The 23,798-nt window shown below is 36.8% G+C and overlaps 2 protein-coding genes across 4 annotated transcripts in view; one reads left to right on the forward strand and one right to left on the reverse strand.

The window, feature by feature from the left end:
* Positions 1 to 1,913: 1,913 nt before the first annotated feature.
* On the reverse strand, positions 1,914 to 3,143 carry LOC139192994 (uncharacterized). The gene is made up of 2 exons (XM_070815946.1): positions 3,059 to 3,143; positions 1,914 to 2,977 (listed from the first exon to the last, which is right to left on the reverse strand). Exon 2 carries the CDS (start codon positions 2,967 to 2,969, stop codon positions 1,914 to 1,916), a length of 1,056 nt encoding a protein of 351 aa, XP_070672047.1. The 5' UTR covers positions 2,970 to 2,977; positions 3,059 to 3,143.
* Positions 3,144 to 4,276: 1,133 nt separating this feature from the next.
* Positions 4,277 to 23,798, forward strand: part of LOC103432188 (uncharacterized) — a 32,762-nt gene continuing 13,240 nt past the window's right edge. For all 3 annotated transcript variants that reach the window (XM_070815540.1, XM_029095840.2, XM_070815541.1), the window contains exons 1-37: positions 4,277 to 4,620; positions 5,780 to 5,861; positions 6,050 to 6,153; positions 6,262 to 6,357; positions 6,499 to 6,543; positions 7,063 to 7,113; positions 7,823 to 7,926; positions 8,045 to 8,162; positions 8,558 to 8,659; positions 8,802 to 9,002; positions 9,255 to 9,412; positions 9,718 to 9,876; positions 10,654 to 10,746; positions 10,919 to 11,270; positions 11,577 to 11,690; positions 12,397 to 12,492; positions 13,543 to 13,610; positions 13,788 to 13,908; positions 13,991 to 14,212; positions 14,333 to 14,551; positions 14,639 to 14,748; positions 15,622 to 15,718; positions 15,936 to 16,034; positions 16,125 to 16,262; positions 16,456 to 16,524; positions 16,983 to 17,471; positions 17,637 to 17,957; positions 18,076 to 18,207; positions 18,316 to 18,429; positions 18,609 to 18,793; positions 19,155 to 19,263; positions 19,344 to 19,487; positions 20,873 to 21,148; positions 21,385 to 22,062; positions 22,438 to 22,656; positions 23,186 to 23,286; positions 23,481 to 23,776. In XM_070815540.1, the coding sequence (XP_070671641.1) occupies positions 4,606 to 4,620; positions 5,780 to 5,861; positions 6,050 to 6,153; positions 6,262 to 6,357; positions 6,499 to 6,543; positions 7,063 to 7,113; positions 7,823 to 7,926; positions 8,045 to 8,162; positions 8,558 to 8,659; positions 8,802 to 9,002; positions 9,255 to 9,412; positions 9,718 to 9,876; positions 10,654 to 10,746; positions 10,919 to 11,270; positions 11,577 to 11,690; positions 12,397 to 12,492; positions 13,543 to 13,610; positions 13,788 to 13,908; positions 13,991 to 14,212; positions 14,333 to 14,551; positions 14,639 to 14,748; positions 15,622 to 15,718; positions 15,936 to 16,034; positions 16,125 to 16,262; positions 16,456 to 16,524; positions 16,983 to 17,471; positions 17,637 to 17,957; positions 18,076 to 18,207; positions 18,316 to 18,429; positions 18,609 to 18,793; positions 19,155 to 19,263; positions 19,344 to 19,487; positions 20,873 to 21,148; positions 21,385 to 22,062; positions 22,438 to 22,656; positions 23,186 to 23,286; positions 23,481 to 23,776 (6,097 nt within the window). In that variant the 5' untranslated portion in view covers positions 4,277 to 4,605. The remainder of the gene's footprint in view (positions 4,621 to 5,779; positions 5,862 to 6,049; positions 6,154 to 6,261; positions 6,358 to 6,498; positions 6,544 to 7,062; positions 7,114 to 7,822; positions 7,927 to 8,044; positions 8,163 to 8,557; positions 8,660 to 8,801; positions 9,003 to 9,254; positions 9,413 to 9,717; positions 9,877 to 10,653; positions 10,747 to 10,918; positions 11,271 to 11,576; positions 11,691 to 12,396; positions 12,493 to 13,542; positions 13,611 to 13,787; positions 13,909 to 13,990; positions 14,213 to 14,332; positions 14,552 to 14,638; positions 14,749 to 15,621; positions 15,719 to 15,935; positions 16,035 to 16,124; positions 16,263 to 16,455; positions 16,525 to 16,982; positions 17,472 to 17,636; positions 17,958 to 18,075; positions 18,208 to 18,315; positions 18,430 to 18,608; positions 18,794 to 19,154; positions 19,264 to 19,343; positions 19,488 to 20,872; positions 21,149 to 21,384; positions 22,063 to 22,437; positions 22,657 to 23,185; positions 23,287 to 23,480; positions 23,777 to 23,798) is intronic.

A 23,798-nucleotide genomic window follows, 5' to 3' on the forward strand; every position in this document is an offset into this window, starting at 1 on the left:
GGGACATGTGTCTCATCAAGGACATTTTCTTTTTCTGGAAGTACAGAGTCACGAATTGTGGATTTATCATTCAATTCCTTTTCTTGAATGATATCATTTGGGTTCAATTGGGCCCTCATCTTTCTCTTTCGAGGGGCTGAATCTTTTGAACCTAGGGGTCTACCACGCTTCAGGCGTGCATTGGATGAATCATTCGCTGCCACTTTATTTTGTCCAACAGGGACATCAATTCTTGCAGGTGCGTTTGCAGCCGGTATATATGACTGTGTCACTTTCGAAGCATCATTAAATGCATCTGGCATTTGATTAGCAATACCTTGAAGATGAACGATCATTTTTACTTCATTTTCACATTGAGTGCTTCTTGGATCAAAATGAGATAAGGTGGGAACAACTCATGTTAGCTCTTGTCGTTCTTCTGGAACGGTCTTTTCTCCCCCTAACGACGGGAAAACTATCTCATCAAAATGACAATCAGCAAAACGAGCTGTAAACACATCACCAGTCAAAGGTTCCAAATATCTAATGATAGATGGTGAATCAAAACCCACATAAATTCCCAATCTGCGCTGAGGTCCCATTTTAGTTCGTTGTGGTGGTGCAATAGGCACATAAACAGCACAACCAAAAACTCGTAAATGTGAAATATTTGGCTGATGTCCAAACACGAGTTGTATTGATGAGTATTGGTGGTTGGTTATGGGTCTCAATCTAACCAATGATGCAACATGTAATATGGCATGTCCCCATGTAGAAACTGGCAATTTTGTTTTCATGAGCAGAGTGCGGGCTATTAATTGAAGCCGCTTGATAAATGCCTCTGCTAAACCATTTTAAGTATGGACATGAGGAACAGGGTGTTCAACATTAATGCCCAGTGCCATACAGTAATCATCAAAGGTTTGAGACGTAAATTCACCAGCGTTATCAAGTCGAATGGACTTAATGGGATGATCTGGGAACTGTGCTCGCAACTTAATTATCTGAGCAAGAAGTCTCGCAAAAGCTACATTTCGAGTAGACAATAGGCAAACATGTGACCATCGGGTAGATGCATCAACCAAAACCATAAAATATCGAAATGGTCCACAAGGTGGTTGAATAGGTCCACAAATATCCCCTTGAATTCTTTGCAAAAATGATGGGGATTCATCATCAACCTTTAGTTGTGATGGTCTAATTACCAACTTCCCTTGGGAACAAGCCTTGCAAGGATTATCATTCGAGACATTAATGTGTATGCTCAGTAATGGATGTCCATTAGAGTTGGTAATGATTCTACGCATCATGGTAGATCCTGGATGACCTAGACGGTCATGCCAAAGCATATAAACTTTTGAATCAATGAACTTCTGGTTCATGACAGTATATGCCTCAACTGTCTTTATGTATGTACAATACAATCCACTCGATAAACCATGCAACTTCTCCAATATACGCTTCTGGGTATCGTTGGAGGTAATGCATAAATATTCCACATTTTCTACACTTTTCGTTTCAAGGTGGTATCCATTTAGACGTATGTCTTTAAAACTCAACAAATTTCGAATGGACCGAGTAGCATATAATGCATTCTTTATAGACAATATTGTTCCATTTGGTAACATAATCTGGGCTTTTCCTGAGCCTTCAATTACATCTGATGGTCCTGATATTGTTGTTACCTTTACTTTTGCAAGTACCAAATTCGAGAAATACTTTCGGTCTCGAAGTATTGAATGCGTGGTTGCGCTATCCGCAAGACAAAAGTCTCCGCCATTGATCTTGTTTTGAGAACAACCATAATTTTTATCCATGATCTCTGAGTAAAGAAAAAGCAGTTTATTCGTACTGGAATACTACTTTTATTGAATTGAAAATGCGAGCATTAAACCACAGGTACAAATAACATGAGTACATTAAACATAAATAATTCAATCGGACCCATAAACTTCATTCCCTCTTTCATTAATAAAGTCTGTAGCATCCAGGTGGGTTGTGTTTAACTGTCCTGATAAATTGGTCACTGGATCAGGGGTTTCCATTGGTTTAGCCTGGTCAAGGAAATTGATCTCGACACCCTTTTCCTTGAAGGAGGCTTGATATAGTTCTACTAGATACTTTGGGGTGCGACAAGTACGCGCCCAATGTCCGTTGCCACCACACCTATGGCAACCTCCTTCATGACTTCTAGGAGTGTTCACATGAGCTTTTCCTTTCTGGCGATTGGTATTTTTAAAGCTCGGGCCTGGATTATACCTTGGAACCTGGTTGTGAAACTGGACACCATGGTTCTTGCTTTTCCCTTTCCACCGACCTTGCTTGTGGCCACGTCCTCGTTTGTAATTATTGCCACGGGAGGATATGGTATTTCTTTCAATGGAAGCAACATTCACTTCTGGGAACGGTGCTGATCCAGTAGGTCGGGAATTACGGTTTTTCATGAGAAGCTCATTGTTCTGTTCAGCTACCAGGAGCACAGATATAAGCTGGTTGTATTCAGTGAAGCCTCGCGCTCTATACTGTTGTTGCAGTACCATGTTAGAGGCGTGGAATGTGCTGAAAGTCTTTTCCAATAACATCTCCTCAGTGATAGTATCCCCACAGAGTTTCATCTGAGAGGTAATTCTGAACAACGCCGAATTGTACTCAGCCACTGATTTGAAATCTTGGATCCTCAGGTGTGTCCAGTCATAGCGAGCTTTTGGAAGAATCACCGTTGTCTGGTGATTGTATCTGCTTCTCAAGGCATTCCAAAGGGCTAACGGATCTTCAACCGTTAAGTACTCGCTCTTTAGTGCCTCATCAAGATGGCGACGAATAAAAATCATGGTCTTTGCCCGATCTTGAGAGGATGAGCTGCTTTCTTCCTTGATGGTATCTCCAAGATTTGCTGCTTCCAGATGGATCTTGGTATCCAGTACCCATGTAAGGTAATTCTTTCCAGTAATGTCCAGGGCAGCAAAATCAAGCTTTGCCAAGTTTGCCATTTTCTTTTCTGAAAGAAAAATGAGGTGTGTAAGAACTTGCAATAATATGTGTACTGGAGAAATATATTGTTAGAACTTCTGGTTTTTACAAATTTTTGATCTTCAGGCCAAAATGATAAGTACTCGAAACTTCAGGCTCGAGATTTACACAATTAATGAGAAGGGCAATTGTACCGCTCCATTCTCATCGAAATAAGTATAGGATGGGTGATTATTTCGCACTACTTTAAACAGCAAGAAAATTTAAATATGTAGAGCAAGGTGGACGATTATACCGCACCACCTAAAATTGCGATAAAATTTAAATATGCAAAGCAGGGTGGACGATTATACCGCACCACCTAAAATTGCGATAAAATTTAAATATGCAAACCAGGGTGGACGATTATACCGCACCACCTAAAATTGCGATAAAATTAAATATGTAAAGCAGGGTGGGTGATTATTTCACACCACCTACAATTGCGATAAAATTAAATAACGGGAAAATTTAAATATGCAGGATAGAGCGGGCGATTATACCGCTCCACTTAAAATTTGCAGTAAAATTAGATCTGCAATCCAAGATAGGCGATAGAACCGCACAATCTTGGATTGCATAAATAATCAGTGGGTTAGTAGTCAATATCTACACCAAACAAGAAATCAAAGATATAAGTGACTCTTAGTTGGAGAACTAGAAGTAAACATGGTGCAAACAGTTCTTCGCGAGGGTATACCCAGCAATTGAGGGAGAGGAAGAAGAAGAACAGTAAAAACCTTAAAGGAAACATTTTTTTTTTTCTTTCGGTGAAAGGAAATGAGAAATGATTAGAGAGTCGTGCTGATAACGTGTTATAAATAGGCAAAATTTATAGAGAGATAACCTTTACTCGGTGAAGGAACGAATCAGTTGCAGAGTAATATACCGACACAAGCTGTTGCAGAGGAAGTAATGTATATTATTGCTATTAGATATATTTCTCTTTTCTTTCTTCTTCTCATTCACTACCCTTTGCACAATTGAAGTGCTCTATTTATAGAGCTATTTCAATGGAAAATTACAAAACATTACTATTTAGCTTATGAGTATATAGTATACACATGTGATACTTTACTATACACATTACTATACACATGTGGACAAACATACCCATTATTTACAACAATTATTTCATTTTTCAGAATATTTGCAAAAAGGGACAGTTATTAATTATCGTAACAAAAAGACAAGATCAAAACGCACCTGAGCTTGTCGTATGACACACTTTGTAAATTCAGAAAAATAAATAAATAAAATAAAAAAAGGAGCACCTGATAGCAGTACCACGGTACCATCGCCGGCATTGCACAAACTTCCCACTGGGTACACGCATATATATAAACGTTCACACGCCTGCTGCTTCTGGCTTCCAAATAAGATATTCCCCATTTGGTCCTTTCAAACCGCTCGCCTCTCTCTCTCTCTCTCTCTCTCTCTCTCTCTCTCTTTCTCTATCCTCCCCCTCTCTCTCGCTCCGAGGGTTTGAGCTTGCAAATCCTAATTTGACCAACTTCTATGGCAGTGCTCGGGCGCCGATCACACTCCGTTTGCGCATTCTTCAGGTCGTGATCTCCGGCTGATCGTGTCCGATAAGCGGCGGTTCGTTTCGCCACCATGTTTGAAGCACACGTAAGGCTCGTCGTTCCTTTCTTCCCGATTGTTATCTTACACCATGAATTTGATTGTATAAGCGCTCTGTTGAATCTGTTTGATCGGTTTAGCTTGTTTAATTGTTGAAATTTGCAGAAAGCCCTTTGGTTACTGGCTTTGTTGGATTGGAATAATTGTATCTGTGATTTTTTTTTTCTGGTGTCAGGGAAGGTGTAATGTGTATATCAAGTGTATATATAAGTGATTATTCATAGAACTTGGTATTATTGCACTTGAAAATGATCGCTGTGTGAATTTGACGACGTTACGGTGAAGAACCGGCTTCTTTAATATTTTTAAACCCTGAGGACTGTAATACCAAGTGATTGTTCTTCTGGTTAACATACACTAGTCTGTGCATGTGGAGAATTTTGATGGTTAATGCTCGCTAACTGCGACAATGGGTTGAGCATTTCATGATTCAAGTGTCACATACTCGCAACTCGGCTTTTTATAGTTCGCTTAAAGAGCATTACTCTCTCTATCTATGTCTTTGTGTATGTGTGTGTCGAAAATATATAAGTTGCTAGAGTAAGAATATTGAAAGTTGAAGGAACAGAAGGGGCGGAAACTTAGAATTTAAAACTGGAAGTTTTTTGAGCTTAAAATCCTTGTCAGATTCTTGTTGAGACTGAAGATGATATATTATGAAGGTTTTTCATCATTTATAATGAAGCGAAATTATAATTTTGGATGACCTGCAAACCTGCATAACCCCTACAATGTTCAATTAGTACAGCTATCAAAGATACTATTAATAAACAAGACTCAACTAGGCCTAGCAAGAAATTCACGGACTGCCTAAGAAACAACAGTCTTCCAGTTCATATTCAGCAGAAGAAAGGGGTATCTGTGAAATCATTTGAAACCATAGTGCATGGGAAGTCCCAAATAAGACCATATCCCATAAGGAAATCACTTCCAACCACTGTTGTCTCAAATAGTTTGTATTCCAAAGTCTCTGGTAGATGAGATGAAAATCTTGTTTATGCATGTAGTTGTTCTTTCTCTATAATAAACTAATAAAGTTATGTTTATCATATGGAAAAGGATTACATTTAAACATTAACGGACATGCATGCTTGTTCGTATATAGTAGCTCTAGATGAAATGATAACTTATAATGTTTTATTGGTAGGTTCTGCATTTACTTCGAAGATATTTGGGCGAATATGTCCACGGACTCTCAGCTGAAGCTTTAAGAATCAGTGTCTGGAAAGGTTTGTATTATGACTTAGTGGTCATTTCTCTGTATTTTCTCATCCTTCCTACCTAAGTTCGAAGATTACTACATTTTACCTTAATGTTTGTGAAACTTTTAAGCAACATGCTTACCGTATTGGGAACATGTCAAGTGCAGTGGTTTATAGTGACTCGCTGATACTCTTATATATCCTCAAATTAACAGGTGATGTTGTTCTCAAAGATTTGAAGTTGAAGGCAGAGGCCTTAAATTCACTGAAACTTCCAGTCACTGTGAAAGCTGGTTTTATTGGTACCATTACATTAAAGGTATCAAGTGGCTTAAACCTTCTCCCTGGCTGGGTTTATGTTCTTAATTGCTGCTGATAGTATGTCCACATTTCTTTTCGATGTTCTTAATGTCCTCTTTCCTTGTAGGTTCCCTGGAAAAGTTTAGGCAAAGAACCTGTCATTGTTCTCATTGACCGTGTATTCATTCTTGCTTATCCACTTACTGATGGCCAGAATCTCAAGGTACAGTGATATCCTTATAGTGGAAAAACTTTTAGTTCAATTGCATATTGCTGGAGGTGTATTTTCTTATGGATTAAGATTACCTTGTTTTACATTACTATCATCATTAAATTATTGATTGTTACTAATTTTGTTGTGTAGGAGGACAGGGAAAAACTATTTGAATTCAAACTTCAACAGATTGAGGTAAAACTCAGTGTTGTCTATGTATGCTCTATCTATTTTTGATTGAGGTTGCCAGTATGGTTTTGATGGACATATCTTTCGTCCCACCGGTAGTAGTTCTTTCAGAAGTAAAATGTGTGTTTCCTATAAAAAAACTGGTAAAAGTAGTAAAGGTGAAGGTTTATTGTGAGGAACAGAATTGGAAGATCTTTGACAATTGACTGTATGGTATAGGCCTGTGACTGACTATTGACTAGTTAACCTAAAAGGTAAAAGAACACACTAGGTGAATAAAAAAATAATCAACTGATCGAGAAAATAATGATTGAAAAAGAAAAATGCATACCTATGTCCTGCCTAGTGGGTTTTCTTATACATTCACATTGAAATTTAGTTGTGGTGTTAATGTTCATTGGTTAGGGTATGTAAATTTGTTTCTTAAATATTATTTATAGATAGATTTTGATTTTTGCAGAGGAAAATTTTTCAGATGTACTCTCTGGTCAAATATTTAGAAATTTTTTCATATATTGCATGCAGGAAACAGAGGCAGCAACTCTTGAAGCAATGTCGAAGTCAAAGCTAGGAAGTGTATGATGCTTAATTTTATTAATATTACATTGGGCATCTATTTTTGGTTAAACTTGTTATGCATCCTTAACCCTTTTTGTAGCAGCTCTCCTAGTACATTATGGCTTACTTATAATGGGCTTTTTGCCACATATTACTTGGATCTGGCTTTTTTCATTTTTCCTACATGAAACACAAAATATGGCTTTTTTGGCTCATGGAATTTTTAGTGAGGCCACGTAGCTCATAATAGGCTTTTTGCAAATCCACAAACAAGATCAATCTTGATGGCATGCACTTCTGATTTGTTTTTCCCTTTTCATAGCCAAAAGATTGGTGAAAGTGATGTTGGTTGGCTTTTTTTGATTGAGATATATGTTTATGGAGTTGGGTAATGTTGAAATCTATGAAATAGATATCTCCCTTGAAAGTAGTGATGGGGAAGGAAATCAGGTGGTGCTTGGTAGGAAATTCACATATGTTTGACATGATGAATTTGTTAAATATGTTACAAATAAGTGTCTACCTCAAAAACTGAAGGCTTTATGCAGGAAGTTCTTGTAACACTTATGCATAAATCAAAGTAGTATTTTGTGCTAACACCCGCTTACATACAAACTGGATTGAATTAGCACCCCCTCTTTGTTTATTAAGTGAATAGACGGTGTATTTCATTCCCATTCTTCGATACAAAATTTAGCAGTTCAGTTGACAGCTGACTATTTTGCAGCCACCTCCTGGGAATTCATGGCTAGGTTCCCTCATTGCTACTATTATCGGAAATCTGAAAATATCAATTAGCAATGTACATGTTAGATATGAGGATTCAATCAGGTTGGTAACTTCCTTAGCTTCTTTTGAAGTCTGAAATCTTCTATTTGTTTTGTACCCAGTTTATTTCTATTTTTTGCTCTCCAGATGTTAAATTTTGTGTCCTTCTATTGTTTTCTAGCAATCCAGGACATCCATTTTGTTCAGGTGTTACTTTAGCCAAGCTGGCTGCTGTTACAATGGATGAGCAAGGGAATGAAACATTTGATACCAGTGGTGCGCTTGATAAGTTGCGGAAGGTTAGCCTTGTCTTTTATTATTTAGGATCCTGGTGTTTATGAGAATGCTTATCTGTCGAGCATGGAGCACTATCTTTTTAATTTTCTGGACTACTTTGATCTTTGTCAATACTAAGCCATCTAACAAAACAAGCAAGTCCACATACAGAGGCCAACTGAATAAACCAAAAACCCGCAATGGCACTTTTGCACAAATAATAGATCAATGAAGATGAATCACACTGTATCGAACATCCTTGAAAGGCTTAGAAAAGGACGCCCTACTTTGTAGAATTGTTTTCATAATTGTAACAATGTCCTGTGTTTTGTGGTTTTCATATTTATTTGTATGTTTTATGCTTTTACATGTAAATTTGATAATCTTATGTTGAATACAAACAATCTCCTTGTGACAGTCCTTGCAACTTGAGAGACTTGCTATGTATCATGATTCTGATAGTGTTCCTTGGAAGATAGATAAGGGATGGGAAGATCTCACTCCTGAGGAATGGATTCAGGTTTGTTCTTATGCTGCAGTTTTACTAGCCCCTGTACTCTGCTATATTAAAGCATCTACTTTTGGTAATGTTGTCTCGCCTAACCAAATCTATTTACTGCCTAAAAGTTCTGCTAACTTTTCTTTGTATCAATATGTACTAGATCTTTGAAGATGGTATAGATGAACCTGCTGATGACAGTGGAATGGTGTCTAAGTGGGCTGTGAATCGCAAGTATTTGGTGTCACCTATAAATGGAGTTTTAAAATATCACCGCATTGGAAATCAAGAAAGAAATGATCCAGAGGTTCCGTTTGAGAAGGCTTCCCTTGTGCTGAGTGATGTTTCTTTGACAATAACTGAGGTGCACAATGTTTTTCCCTTTAAAATGTCTTATTTTCCGGTATTATTTTATTCACCCTCTCCCTTGCTTCTTCCCCTCTCAATGCTTTCTTCTAATATGTAAGTATAGAGTAAAATTGCTTTTCTCAGCTCTCGGAGGAAAGTTAGAGGTGTTAGTTTTCTCTTTTCCACAACCCATAAAATTTGTTCTTTTTCGTACTTTCTTGGTGTGCAGCTGGAGTGCTATGACTCATTTCTACTGGTTTTTTTTCAGGCCCAATATTATGATTGGATAAAACTATTAGAAGTTGTTTCAAGATACAAGACTTATGTTGATGTTTCCCATCTGAGACCTTTGGTGCCAATTTCAGAGGGTCCGTATTTGTGGTGGCGCTATGGTGCTCAAGCAACCCTGCAGCAGAAGAAAATGTGGTAATATATATTTTGATAAAGAAAATGTATCTATATACTCTTTTATGGTCTGTTTGTAGCCTGTTTACGGCCTGGTAGATTGTCTTAATTCAAGGTTTTTTTGTCAGCTTCTCATTTTTACAATATGCCTTTAAATTTTATAAACAAAAAATACTGGAATTGAGTTAAGGGTTGTATTTGACTTTTCAAATATTTGGTGAAACTTCTCACAACATTCTTTTGGACGTATATTGCAAATCGTGATGTATTTTTATGAATTTCCCATGTTGGTTCTGACAGTCTTCACACTTGTTTTCCTGAATCAGTTACCGATTCTCTTGGGACCGCATTCGAGATCTTTGTCAGTTTCGCCGCCGTTACATTCAGTTGTATGCTGGTTCACTGCAACACTCATCAAACGTTAATAATGCAGAAATTAGAGAAATTGAGAAAGATCTGGATTCTAAAGTAATTCTTTTGTGGAGGTAAATGTTTTATTGACCTTTTGACTTCATTGCTATATATTAAAATTGATTGTAGATTTTAGGGAATGCATATATTCCATATTAACCTTGGCCTTACACCTCATATTTGTTATTTTGGGTTCAAAGGAACCACAGTTGAATTTGGATTGGATTTGGATTGGATTTGGATTCTATTATTTAACTGTATGGATTAGTAATTTAAACCCATTTGGTATGTTTATGAAATTTGCAAAGTGATTAGCTTTTATTCCCTTAAATTGTTGGAATAAAATGCCAAAGCAATAAGATTATTATGTTGAATTAAACTTGGAATTTAGTCTTGGAATCCGTGAGGAATTACTTATATTTGTTGATTTAAATTAGTTAAACTTGAGAAGGTTTTGAATTTTGCCTTTAATCCAAATGTTACCTTTGAATGTCAGTGTAGGTTTCAATGGGGATAGTGCAATTTTGTCTTGCGCTTTTTTATGTATTCCAAGATTTGTGAATCTTGCTTCTCCTTTATCTTATTCTGAAGTACTTTACTTGACCATAGAATGTGCAATTTAAACAACTTTACTTTCCATGGAGGGTGTACCAAAGAGGCACAAGAGGATTTCCTATGTGTTTATATAAATTTTTAGCATGTCTACATATTTGGGGTATTTATTTTCTGGGCTTGCTTGTTTAAGAGACCGCTTACCCTGTTCTTGTAACACTTATATGTTAATAAATACCATAAAGGTACATTCAATTTATGATGTTGTGCTCATTTGATGTTGTGCATGTATCCTGTAGGTTACTTGCACATGCAAAGGTAGAATCTGTTAAATCCAAGGAAGCAGCTGAACAGAGGTCATTCCAGAAGAAAAGCTGGTTTTCATTTATGTGGTTAGTCAAGACTCCGAAATGCTCCATTGCAATTTCTGTGTTCTGTGATTGTTTGTTTCTGGGTCACCTGCTGTGCTTAAGTTATTTTGACCTCTATTTTTGTGAAAGCTCTGTGTGTAGTTTTATCTACGTACACTTCCCAATTTGTGTAGTGCCACTTTTTTTCCCTCAGGCGTACACCTGCTGAAGATTCTGCCATTGTGGATGCTTCTGAGGGATCACAGTTAACGGAAGAAAGATTGACTAAAGAGGAATGGCAGGCAATCAATAAGTTACTGAGTTATCAGCCAGATGAAGCAGTGACAGCACATTCAGGAAAAGACATGCAGAATATGATCCGGTTTTTGGTAACTGTGTCTGTTGGTCAAGCAGCTGCTAGGATCATTGATATTAATCAAACGGAGGTTTTATGTTGTAGATTTGAGCAACTTCAAATCTCAACCAAATTTAAACATCGAAGTACCTACTGTGACGTGTCCTTGAAATTCTATGGTTTGTCTGCGCCTGAAGGCTCACTTGCCCAGGTTTGTTTCCATATAAATGTCAGAATTTGATTTAGCAGTAACAGGTTTTAAGTTGGCGATGGGAGAATGTTAATGTGAATTGTAACTGTTTTGATGTCAATATTTTCTGAATTTAGTGAATTTCTATAATTTGAAGTGGTTTTAATTTGTTTTAACAGTACTTAATCTCCGTCCTCCCCTCTATCTACTGTTCTTACATGTGAATTTCTGATATTAATCTGACATGGAATCAAAATGATGCTATGTTGCGCCGCTGCATCTTGTTTTTAAGTTACTCATCTTTTATTCCTGTCCTTTTTTTGGCAGAGTGTCTGTAGCGAGAAGAAGGTGAATGCACTAGCCGCTAGCTTTGTACACTCTCCAGTTGGAGAGAATGTTGACTGGAGGCTGTCAGCTACAATATCTCCCTGCTACGTCACGGTGATTGTCCAATCTTTGAATATATATATACACACACACACGCGCGCGCACGCAGAGAGAGAGATTTTGTATTTGTGTTGGTCTTCTTGACCAACCTCCTTCTTGTTCTCCTCTCTTAATACTACTGGGCATTGGTTTTGAATGAGTTCAGGGATTATTCTCTTTCACATATAGTGTGGGATATGTTAGCAGCCGTAAAATGAATTTGGTTGAGGTTATGCTACTTGTAAATACATCAAGATTTTGTATTTGTGTTGGTCTTCTTGACCAACCTCCTTCTTGTTCTCCTCTCTTAATACTACTGGGCATTGGTTTCGAATGAGTTCAGAGATTATTCTCTTTCTCATATAGTGTGGGATATGTTAGCAGCCGTAAAATGATTTTGGTTGAGGTTATGTTACTTGTAAATACATCTACTTGAGTGGTCTTAGCTAGTTTATGATGGATTTCTTATCCACTATTTTGCAATTCATGTTATTATTGTAATAAAGTGTCATCGTTTCTTCTAAAATAAAAAAATAAATAAAAAGAAGAAGAAAAAGAAAAGAAGAGAGAGAGTGGAACCTAGTTCAAATTACTATCATCTTGAAGTGGTTACGTGCATGGATCCCTAAGGCTCAGTTTTGATTTTCTTTGTATGCTTCCCCTCTTTCTTTTGTTCAACATCTTTTTTACATGGAGCTTCCTGAATCTTTTCTCGTTGCAGGTTTTGATGGAAAGCTTTCATCGATTTTTAGAATTTGTGAAAAGGAGTAATGCAGTTAGTCCTACTGTCACGTTGGAAACTGCAACTGCTTTGCAGGTAATAATATCACCATTGTTAGTGTATTAAAAGCGTAAGGCGTGGGTGAGGCTTCCGAGGGATAGCCTGGCCTAGGCGTGAGGTGAAGCCTCACGGGACCTAAATTTTTTAATATATACATTGAGCGTACACATAAACTATATTAAAAAAAAGAAGATTATTAATCAATAATCACCTTGAGCACACACATATATTATAAATATATATACGCACATATAACAATGCATGCAGACAACACACACATCCATTATATAAAAAAATAAAAATCAGAAAAAAAAGGGAAGAGTGACGATAGTGCAAGGAAGAGGTATGAGCATGGTCTAAAATATCCATAATATCCCGATATTTTCATCGAAATTTCCGTGTTTTTGGACTACCGATATTTCCGATATCTTCGATATTTTAGACCTTGCTAAGTCACTCATGTATCTTACCATGCAATGTATAAAGTGTAAAATATTGTACTAATTCATTATATATAAATGATTATGGTGTGTTTAAACTTCTTTAATTAATTACTACATATTTTCTACACTCACAATGTTTGCCAGCTCGCTATATAATCAATTTAAATCAGTTATATCTATCATGCAATGCATTTCCTTCTAATTTTTTGTGATAAACTAATAGATAATTGACTAAATAAACATCCTGCAAAGTTTCAATAAAAATTTCCAAGTTTTTCTTACAATTTCCGTGGTTTTTATTCAATTTTTATCGATATCGATAATATCCCGATATTTCCATCGAAATTTCCGTGTTTTTAGACTACCGATATTTCCGATATCATCGATATTTAATACCTTGGGTATGAGGCAGTTATAACGTACCCAAATTTGGGTAAAAAAGCCCCTGAGGCGCCCCTAGGCGGTTCCGGCGACACCTTCCACCCACTCCCTCAAAACAGAGGCGGCAACCCTCACTCCCAGCCTCAGAGGACGCCTAGGCGTGCCCTGAGGCGAGCCTTTTAAAACATAATGTGATGTATGTTTAACTTTAATATGAATTATACTCGTTGACTAATCTTTTATCATTCATTTCTACGAGCAGATGAAAATCGAGCAAGTAACTCGTAGAGCACAGGAGCAGTTTCAAATGGTATTAGAAGAACAAAGCAGGTTAATATACTGTATGCTTAATTCTTATTTCACTTGGTAATATATACCTCTATTTGTTCAGCTTTTATATGCTAAACATCATTGCTTTTCTATTTCTTATTCTTTTAATACTTTGTACAGAGTAAAGCAACTGAGTTTTTTTCCACATTGCTCTTATGTTTACTGATCCTGTTTCAGATTTGCTCTTGATATCGACTTAGATGCTCCAAAAGTAAGAGTTCCTATCAGAACTTGTGGCTCTTCTAGATGTGATAGCCATTTTCTTTTGGATTTTGGTCATTTCACGCTGCGCACAAAGGTATGCCTCTTTTTTCTAATGACCTTTCCAAATTGTGCCTGATTGATTTGCATTACCTGAAATGATAAGTTAATCATTGCAGGATAGTCAGCATGACAAACAGAGGCAGAACTTATATTCTCGGTTTTTTATAACTGGAAGAGATATTGCTGCCTTTTTTATGGATTGTGGTCCTGACTGTCGAAGTTGCACTTTGGATGTACCAGATTATGATAATCACCCACCTTTATCTCCTACCCCAGACAATGTTGAGAATTGCTATTCTCTCATAGATAGGTGTGGAATGGCTGTACTTGTTGACCGGGTAATTTGCCATATTTCTCTCCTGCTTGTTAATATTTATATTATTTGGTGTCCAAGTTTTACTCTGGTTCATTATTAGTAGATTTGTTGCTAACCATACCTATGCATCTTTGAATTTAAGATCAAAGTGCCCCACCCAAGTTACCCGTCAATGCGCATCTCAATTCAAGTGCCAAACCTTGGGATTCACTTTTCACCATCGAGATTCCAGAGGCTCATGAAACTGTTAAACATATTTACATTGGAAACTTGCAGTCAGCCTGCTCTTGATGATTTTCAAGCAGGAACTCCATGGAGTCCGGCAGATCTTTCCGCAGAAGCTAGAATTTTAGCATGGAGGGTATGTCGTCATTCGAAGGAGCAAGTTGGTAGTTTTATTTGTATTTCGGCGTCTGATGTTATTTTTCCCTGTATTTTTCCGATTCAGGGGATTGGCAATTCTGTGGCTACCTGGCAACCATGTTATCTTGTGTTGTCGGGAATAAATCTTTATGTGCTGGAGTCTGAAAAGTCACAGAGTTACCTGCGACACTCAAGGTTACTTCTCTCTTTCTCTCTAGGTGAATTTTAGTACAGAGGGAGTATATATTAGAAATACCAGAAAGTTACTGCCAAATTTCCTTGATAGATGGTAATAAAAAAGGAAAAATGAGACTAGTCAATAATTGGATCATGTTCCTGCATTTCTGCTTTGCTGTTGTGGATAACAGAAAATCACGATTTTTTTTTTTTTTTTGCAACTGAGAAATGAAGGACGAGATGATCCATTGTCGCAGCACTATCTACATACAACCCAATCAACCTTCCAAATACTGGACCAGGGGAAGGAAATAGGCATCCCGCCCCTTAAAACCTTGTAATAAGGCTAACATGAATAATATTCCCATGGCCAGGGAGCTACTACAACTTAGCAGCATCCGTCCTCCCTATCCTTACAGAGTATAAGTAATACAAAAATGTATAAACTGGCTGTAGTTCCCTGTCGTGGGTCAACATTTTAAGGGTTGGAGCCCACTGAAATCCTCCATTTGACTGAGTTCCAAATCATATAATTGGCGATAAGATAAAGCTCTGGAGGAGATCCTTCAAGGCGTACTGCTCCATCGATTACGCCAAAGCTATATCTGCACCCTTCACCCGCATCAGTGCCATAACATGGGAAGAGGTCCACCTAGACTTCTTCCCAATCATCTTACAAACTCTATAAGGCTCCATCACCTCATTTGTATGCTATTAACCCCATCCAAACGCATTTACTGCACAAATAGCTTTTCTTACTCTCTGCCCTACAGTTTGGTTTCTTTTTCGAGCAATATGAAATGTTTTGGTTGTGCTTTTCTTTTGCTGTTATCTCCTGCAATCAAATGTTTTATGCTACTAACTGAAAATTTCTAAATTTGGATGGTACAGCATGGCTGGTAGACAAGTATATGAGGTTCCCCCAGAAAACATTGGTGGTTCACTGTTTTGTCTCGCTGTAAGTTACAGGGGAATGGACAATCAAAAGGTATGTCAAATTTGTGGGAAGTGATAGTTTACTGTCTGAAGGTCAAACATCGGAATTGAATATTTATGTCTGTGCTTTCGACTTGACATCTGAATTATTGGATTGTGGAAGAATTATAGTTATGTTTATGTTTATTTTGTTCAAGCCTTGCTTGGGGCTGGGCATATCCTTCCTTATTCAAATATCATACATGTTATGGATTTGTATTTCTTTCCAGGCTTTGGAGTCTCCTACTACCTTGATTATAGAGTTTCGGGCTGAGGACGAGAAGGCCATTTGGTTAAAAGGGCTTATACAAGCTACATATAAAGCTTCTGTATGATATAAGATCTCTATCTTAACTTAAAACTCCTATTTACTTATCTCCTTGGTGGTATCTATAAGTTTGTATTTATTTTGCATTTAGGCTCCCCCATCAGTTAATGTATTGGAAGAAACAAGCGATCCCCCTGAATATGGTGAACCCCAGACTACGAATTCGAAAATAGCTGACCTAGTTATTAATGGGGCACTGGTGGAGACAAAGATATTCATATACGGAAAGGTTGGTTTTTCTTTTAGTAGATTCATTGTGTTAAAGTATCTACAGCATCCTGCTTCCCATCATTTTTGGTTATTTTGGAAAATGATTATCACCTATGGGGCTTACTACTGATATTTAGAACAAAATGAAAAATACTTACAAGGCTAATGATTAACCAAATCTGACAGTGTTCCCTTCCTACTTTATTGTGCAGACTGCTGATAAAGTTGTTGAAGAACATGGCGAGACTCTTATTCTTGAGGTTCTTGCCAATGGTGGAAAGGTTTGTTGCTAGTTTATACTTCATTTATGATTTTATTAAGGGCGAATGTGGAATTACATGAGATTTTTAAAGTAAAATGTCAAATGCGATTGTTGACCCTGTTCATCATTGTTATTGTATTTGTGTGTTTGATGACTTGTGTATTTACCCTATATTAGTTGAATTGATAGGGAGGGTAGCATCAGAATAATTGGGCTATTGGCGGGGAAGGCGTTTCCATGTTTGGAACATATTTCGTTGTTCTCTGTGTATCAGATTTGATATAGTTGATATTTCTGTTTTACATTTCTTGGGGTTGTGGTATTTTGGAACATACTGTAACAAGCGTCATTCTTCTACATTACTCTCCAGTTTGTTTGTTATCCCCACTATCTTCTTGTTATCATGTTCAAGTGTGCTTAGCTCATTGTCATGCGCCAGTGTATTGGTATTAAATACTATGCCATTTTGTTTTACAGTTGCACATGATTCGCTGGGAAGCTGACCTGACACTTAAGATGAAACTGCACTCTTTAAAAGTCAAAGATGAGCTTCAAGTTCGTCTGTCAACAACCCCCCAGTATTTAGCTTGCTCCGTGCTAAACAATGACAATATAGTTTCTTCTCCTGGCATAGTTGATCCACACATGAAAGAAATGTCTGCTTTGCTTCATGAGGATGATGATACTTTTACAGATGCTTTGCCGGATTTTATGTCTATCTCCGATACAGGCTTAGGTTCACAGATAATGGATATGGATGCATGTGCAACCACTGAGGACATCAATGATGATACTGGATTTGCATCTCCACGGGCCATAATTCATGAAAAAAATTTGGTTAAGGAAAAGGTCATTTCTGGTGAGACATTTTATGAGGCGGAGGGCGGTGATAACTCAAATTTTGTATCTGTTAACTTCTTGACTCGGAGTTCTAGCTCGCCTGATTATAATGGTGTTGATACCCAGGTACTACTGACATGAGCAGTCGACTTTAGTTATAGTCCTGGATCTTTGTTATATTGGTTTTATTTGCAATGCAGAACTAAATTAATGAAACCTGTGTTTCTTACAAATAGAAAAATCTTAATCTTCAATGCTAATGCTTTGTACTGATCTTTTTTTTTTCTTCAGATGAATCTCCGCATGTCAAAATTGGAGTTCTTTTGCAACAGACCCACTCTTGTTGCTTTGATTGATTTCGGCCTGGATTTAAGCTCAGTGTATGATGCAGAAGGTAGTGCAGACATGACTAAGGTTCCAGATGATAAACATTTTATGAACAAAGAAAAGACTGAAGAAAATGGGCGTGTCAAAGGGTTGCTGGGTTATGGTAAAGGTCGTGTAGTATTTTATTTAAGCATGAATGTTGACAATGTGACTGTGTTTCTCAACAAAGAGGATGGCTCTTCATTTGCGATGTTTGTGCAAGAAAGTTTCCTGCTGGATCTCAAGGTGATGGGAATATTGTGATTAACAATTATTTCGATGTGTTGGTTGAAATTTACTACTGTGTGTGATGTTTTAGGTATCAAATAACTATATTACTGACTTGAGTTGTTTGTTTGTTAAGGTCCACCCGAGTTCTCTTTCCATTGAAGGCACCCTAGGAAATTTTAGACTTCGTGATATGTCTCTTGGAGCAGATCACTGCTGGGATTGGCTTTGTGATATACGTAATCCAGGTGTTGATTCCCTTATCAAGGTACAAATAACATCAATTATCAGCTATTGCATTGCAGACATGATTCTTTTTTTTTTGCTGTGATATTTATTTTGTTATGAAAATTTCATCTTTTTATTTGTTTTGCAGTTCAAATTTAACTCTTATAGTGCTGAAGATGATGACTATGAAGGATATGATTACAGTTTGTGTTGCCGACTTTCTGCTGTCCGCATAATTTTCCTCTATAGGTTTGTTCAGGAGGTATGTTTGGCATTGCTCTCAATCATTTGGATACAACATTCACATGGGTGTGTTAATTTGTGTAATCTAAATGCTTGAAGTTTATATTTTCAGGTTTTATTTATATTTGTTCTTTATTTTGTAATTAACGATATTCCATTTTTGAAGTATCACATACTTTTTTGGACATGCTAATGCAGATAACAGTGTACTTTATGGAACTTGCCACCCCACATACTGAAGAGGCAATCCAACTTGTTGACAAAGTTGGAGGCTTTGAGTGGCTGATTCAGAAATATGAGATTGATGGAGCTACAGCATTGAAGCTGGACCTGTCACTTGAGACTCCAATAATCCTTGTTCCAAGGAATTCAAGAAGCAAAGAGTGCGTGAATTTGGATTCTGTTTTTACTATATAATGCACATATTTGGGTTAATTAGATAGTTGGGTTGTTGTTTGATGAAGAAGTTGAGAACTGCATGGGAATTTCCGGTCGAGAGTTTATATAAATATTTTGAAAATGGCTATCTGGTTCAAGTTTCAAAAGTTGGCAGATGAATAGTTTTCATTAATTGGAGGGGCATGGTTCTAGTGTTACTGAAGACTGCTTGATTTTTGGTCATACTGGTGGTGCTGCTCAATATTTTGTCGCTTTATGTCTGGATCTTGTATTTTCAAAGTTAAACACGTTTGTTATAGCAGTACTTAAGATTGACATTTGTCTCTATATTTGATCTAATTGCAGTTTCATTCAACTTGATCTGGGACAGCTAAAAGTCACAAATGAACTTAGTTGGTATGGTTCCCCTGAGAAAGATCCTTCAGCTGTCCATATTGATGTCCTTCATGCTGAGGTAGGTGATTTTTATTTCTTTTTCTTGGACATTATCACTGAAATTACTGAACTAATTTTTACTCTGACATAAAATTTCAGATAATGGGGATCAACATGTCTGTAGGAATTGACGGTTGCTTGGGCAAATCAATGATACGAGAAGGCAAAGGACTTGATGTTTATGTGAGGAGAAGTTTGAGGGATGTCTTCAAGAAAGTTCCAACATTTTCTCTGGAAGTGAAGGTAACTATTGTGTGTGAGATGTAAAATATTTTATTGAATTTATGGGTGGATAGTTGATACATGTGGTGGATGATCTTGTGGGGGAGTTCATCCTGTATTGATTGTTAGTTGATACAGTACAAGATGATATTAAGTGCATGGGGTCATAATATTGTTTCAAACGGTGAACATACTTGGGAATTGCTGAGCGTTTTGGACCTATCCTTTACTTTTTTAGTACTCAATATATGGCGATCTAACTTATTCATCCTCCTTTGAAAAAAGAAAAAAAACCTTAGTCATCCTCCATTTGCTCCATTGTTGTGATCACATGTTTTAACTTTGTATGATTCCCTACATTATTGTTTCTATAGAGTGATGTTTCTATTGAGGAATGCCTCACCTTGTATTTCAATGATCCAAACCATCTAATTTTAGGTTTTCAAATATCATCGTTGCAAAATATCAGTCAAATCCGAAACCATTTAACCACTTAATTAAATGGTTGTCATTTAATGTTTCCTTGAAATAATGTATTCTATCTTCTTGGCTACAATGAGATGTCTTAGTGGTTTCGGATTTGTCTAACCTTTTGCAAGGATGATCGTTGGGCGGGACCTACAAGGTATTCCGCAATAGAGGGGACTCTAATTATATATATATATATATATATATATATATTATATATCTAAACTACATTAATAAAACCCTCTTTGTCAACCAAAAGAGGGTAAAAAGATAATTTTGTCTTCTACCACAAAACAAAATCATGGGCAGTAAAGTAAATTCACACAAACTAAATTTTACAGTGTTTTTTTCAAAGCCTCACCCAAGGGCGATCCAAAAATTCTTTAATTTTGAAAAATAAAATATAAAAAAAAAGAAAACTTCTCTATCTAATCCACATTCCTTTTTTCTCCCTTTCACCTTCCCATTTTAAAATAAAAATAAAAATTATTTTCACACACAAAGTGTGGGGCATATGCTAGTATATATTTATGCATACAAATTGTTAACTTTATTTATACCCTCCAAAAAGTGAAACATATGTGGACAAGAAATCGAAGTTTTGTTTGCTCCGATTGTGATCTTGTGTGTTCTGTATTCAAATCTTGAACCCCTTAACTATTCTTTGCCTTTGCTTCTGCATGTGGCCTATACATGGTTTGGTTATATTAGGTGTGCATGTTTGGGTGTTTGCTTATTCAGCTTTATTTTATTTTTATTGTTCAAGTATTTTTTCCCCTTTTTATATGGCTCCATAGTTGAATGGGTTTTGCTTTCCTGAATTTCAAATTGGTCTTGAATCGATGCTCTTAAGGCTTTTAGTTAATTGGATTTTATTCTGTTATCATGCAGTGTCATATTTTTCTGCTGATTTGTACCCTTTGATTGTCTTCTACCAGGTTGGATTATTGCACAGTGTCATGTCTGACAAAGAATATAAAGTCATTCTGGACTGTGCATACATGAATTTATGCGAAGAGCCAAAGCTTCCCCCTAGTTTCCGTGGTGGTAAATCTGATTCAAAGGATACAATGAGACTGCTGGCTGATAAGGTCAACATGAACAGTCAACTCCTACTATCAAAAACTGTTACCATAGTGGCAGTTGTGATTGATCATGCCCTGTTGGAATTGTATAATGCCATCCATGCGGAGTCTCCTTTCGCTCAAATTGCTGTGAGTATTTGCATCAATCACATTTAAATAGGGTTCGTTTTGAATTGTGTGTACTTAAGTCCTGTTTTAGCTCTCTGAGATGTCAACTTTCATCTTGGTGTTAAGATTTCAAACAGAGTTGTTTGTTGTTTTTTTGACATTGTATGACTGTTCTGATCGTTTGGTTATCATCTTATGTACTTGTTTCATAGAAAAAATAAAAACAGAATCTTATGTAATTTGTTTCTGTTTAACAGATCGAAGGTCTTTGGGTATCGTATCGGATGACTTCATTGTCAGAGATAGATCTCTACATAACCATTCCGAAATTTTCTGTTGTTGACATTCGGCCCGATACAAAACCTGAAATGCGCCTAATGCTTGGATCATCCACTGATGATTCCAAACAAGTTTCTTCTGGAAGTTTGCCCTTTTCCTTGAATAAGGGGAGCTTTAGAAGAACAGACTCTGATGCTGGATTTTCTCATGTGGATTTACCAATATCAACAATGTTCTTGATGGATTATAGATGGCGCAAATCTTCCCAATCATTTGTGGTTAGGGTTCAGCAACCTCGAGTTCTTGTTGTAGCTGATTTCCTTTTGGCTGTGGGTGAGTTTTTTGTGCCTGCATTACGAACAATAACTGGTAGAGAGGAAGTGATGGATCCTACGAATGATCCCATTGGTAAAAAATGTAGCATAGTATTCTCTGGACCCATTTACAAACAGACAGAAGATGTGGTGCACTTGTCTCCAAGTAGACAGTTAGTAGCAGATTTTTTGCACATTGATGAATATACATATGATGGATGTGGAAAGACCATCTATTTGAGTGCGGAAATGGACGCAAAAGAACTCCATTCAACTAGGCCTCGGCCCATTATTATAATTGGACATGGAAAGAGGTTGCGATTTATGAATGTCAAAATTGAGGTACAGATCCGTCCTTTCATCTGTGACAAGCAGTTGACGTTTTTTTTCAGTTGTTTTTAATGCAGCATCAGAATATGGTATGCATAAGATTTCAGTACTATTTAGAAGGTGTGCAATTGGTGTGGAGAAAATGTTTTCCGATAAACTTCACAAAACATAGGTTTAGGATTCAGAAACCAGAAAAAGGACTATATAGAGGTACAAAGAGCATTTCACAGTGTAGTCGGGAAAAGACGGAAAAAAGTGTCAAATTTTTATATGTGACCACACGTGTTGTTTTGTTTTACTTATTTTATTTTTAGTTTGTTTTTCTCATCCCTCAGTAATTGGCATGTGTTCCAACTATTGATTGACACTTTCCTGTTAATACATCAGAATGGTTCTATTTTGAGGAAGTATACACATTTGAGTAATGATAGCAGCTACTCAGTATCTTCAGAGGATGGTGTGGACATCATGTTGCTGGACAGTTACTTATCTGATGATGACAAGAAGCATTTAGAAGACTTGCATAAATCGTCAGACACCTCCAACATTTCTTCGGATTCTGAAAGTGATCCAAATATGATCCCAAGTTTCAGTTTTGAAGCACAGGTAAGTAATTTATTATCAACATAACTGTTTTGCAAAGTAATTCATGGCACCGCTTACATTGAAATTGATAAACTGATTGAAATCATCGGTAGATTATTATGTGGTAATCTGTATGCTATGCAGTGCTTCCACAAGTTACTACTTAAGTACTCATTAGTTATAATGCGATCATTATCTCTAGCGTATATATATATAAATATATATATATACAGGGAGCTTAAGGGGAGGGATCCCCATTTTTTCAAAAAAAATGGGGACACGCTCCCCACCGTTAGATTGACTTTAATGAAATTGTGTGGTTGAGATTAAAACACAGGCCATAGAATCTCAACCACAGGATTTCATTTAATTCAAATCCAACGGTGGGGAGCGTGTCCCCATTTTTTTGAAAAAATGGGGATCCCTCCCCTTAAGCAATTCCTATATATATATATTTTTTTTATTTGCTTATATTATGCTGATAAACTTTTGTGCAGTTAGTTGATTTTGATGTTCTGTTCATTTGTGGATTACTTATTTTGGCTTTTAGGTAGTTTCTCCTGAGTTTACCTTCTATGATTCTTCAAAGTCTTCTCTGGATGATTCATATGGTGAAAAGCTTCTTCGTGCAAAGTTGGATTTTAGCTTCATGTAAGAGTTTCCATATTTATTTTTCACATACTTTTTCACTTTTTCGAGGGAAAAGTTAAGGGTGCAATAGAAGTTACTTTGAAAGCTTTGGCATACGTGAACTTTTAACGCTAATTATACTTCTTAAAGTATTTTAAGGAAGTATTACGTACAAAGAATTTACACTGATTGATCTACGTAACCTGTTAATACAGGTATGCATCCAAAGAAAATGATACCTGGGTTCGAGCCCTGGTGAAAGATCTTACAGTTGAGGCTGGTTCTGGTCTTATTGTTCTTGATCCAGTGGATATATCAGGGGGTTACACTTCTGTGAAGGACAAAACAAATATGTCTTTGTTATCAACCGATGTTTGCTTCCATCTTTCACTGAGTGTTGTGTCTCTTATACTTAATTTGCAAAGCCAGGCAACATCAGCATTGCAATTCGGAAATTCTATGCCATTGGCTGGATGTACCAATTTTGACCGAATTTGGGTGTCCCCAAAAGGTATTTCTCATAACTTCTCTGG

Source organism: Malus domestica, chromosome 16 (assembly GCF_042453785.1).
Source record: "Malus domestica chromosome 16, GDT2T_hap1".
Taxonomy (NCBI): Eukaryota; Viridiplantae; Streptophyta; class Magnoliopsida; order Rosales; family Rosaceae; genus Malus; species Malus domestica.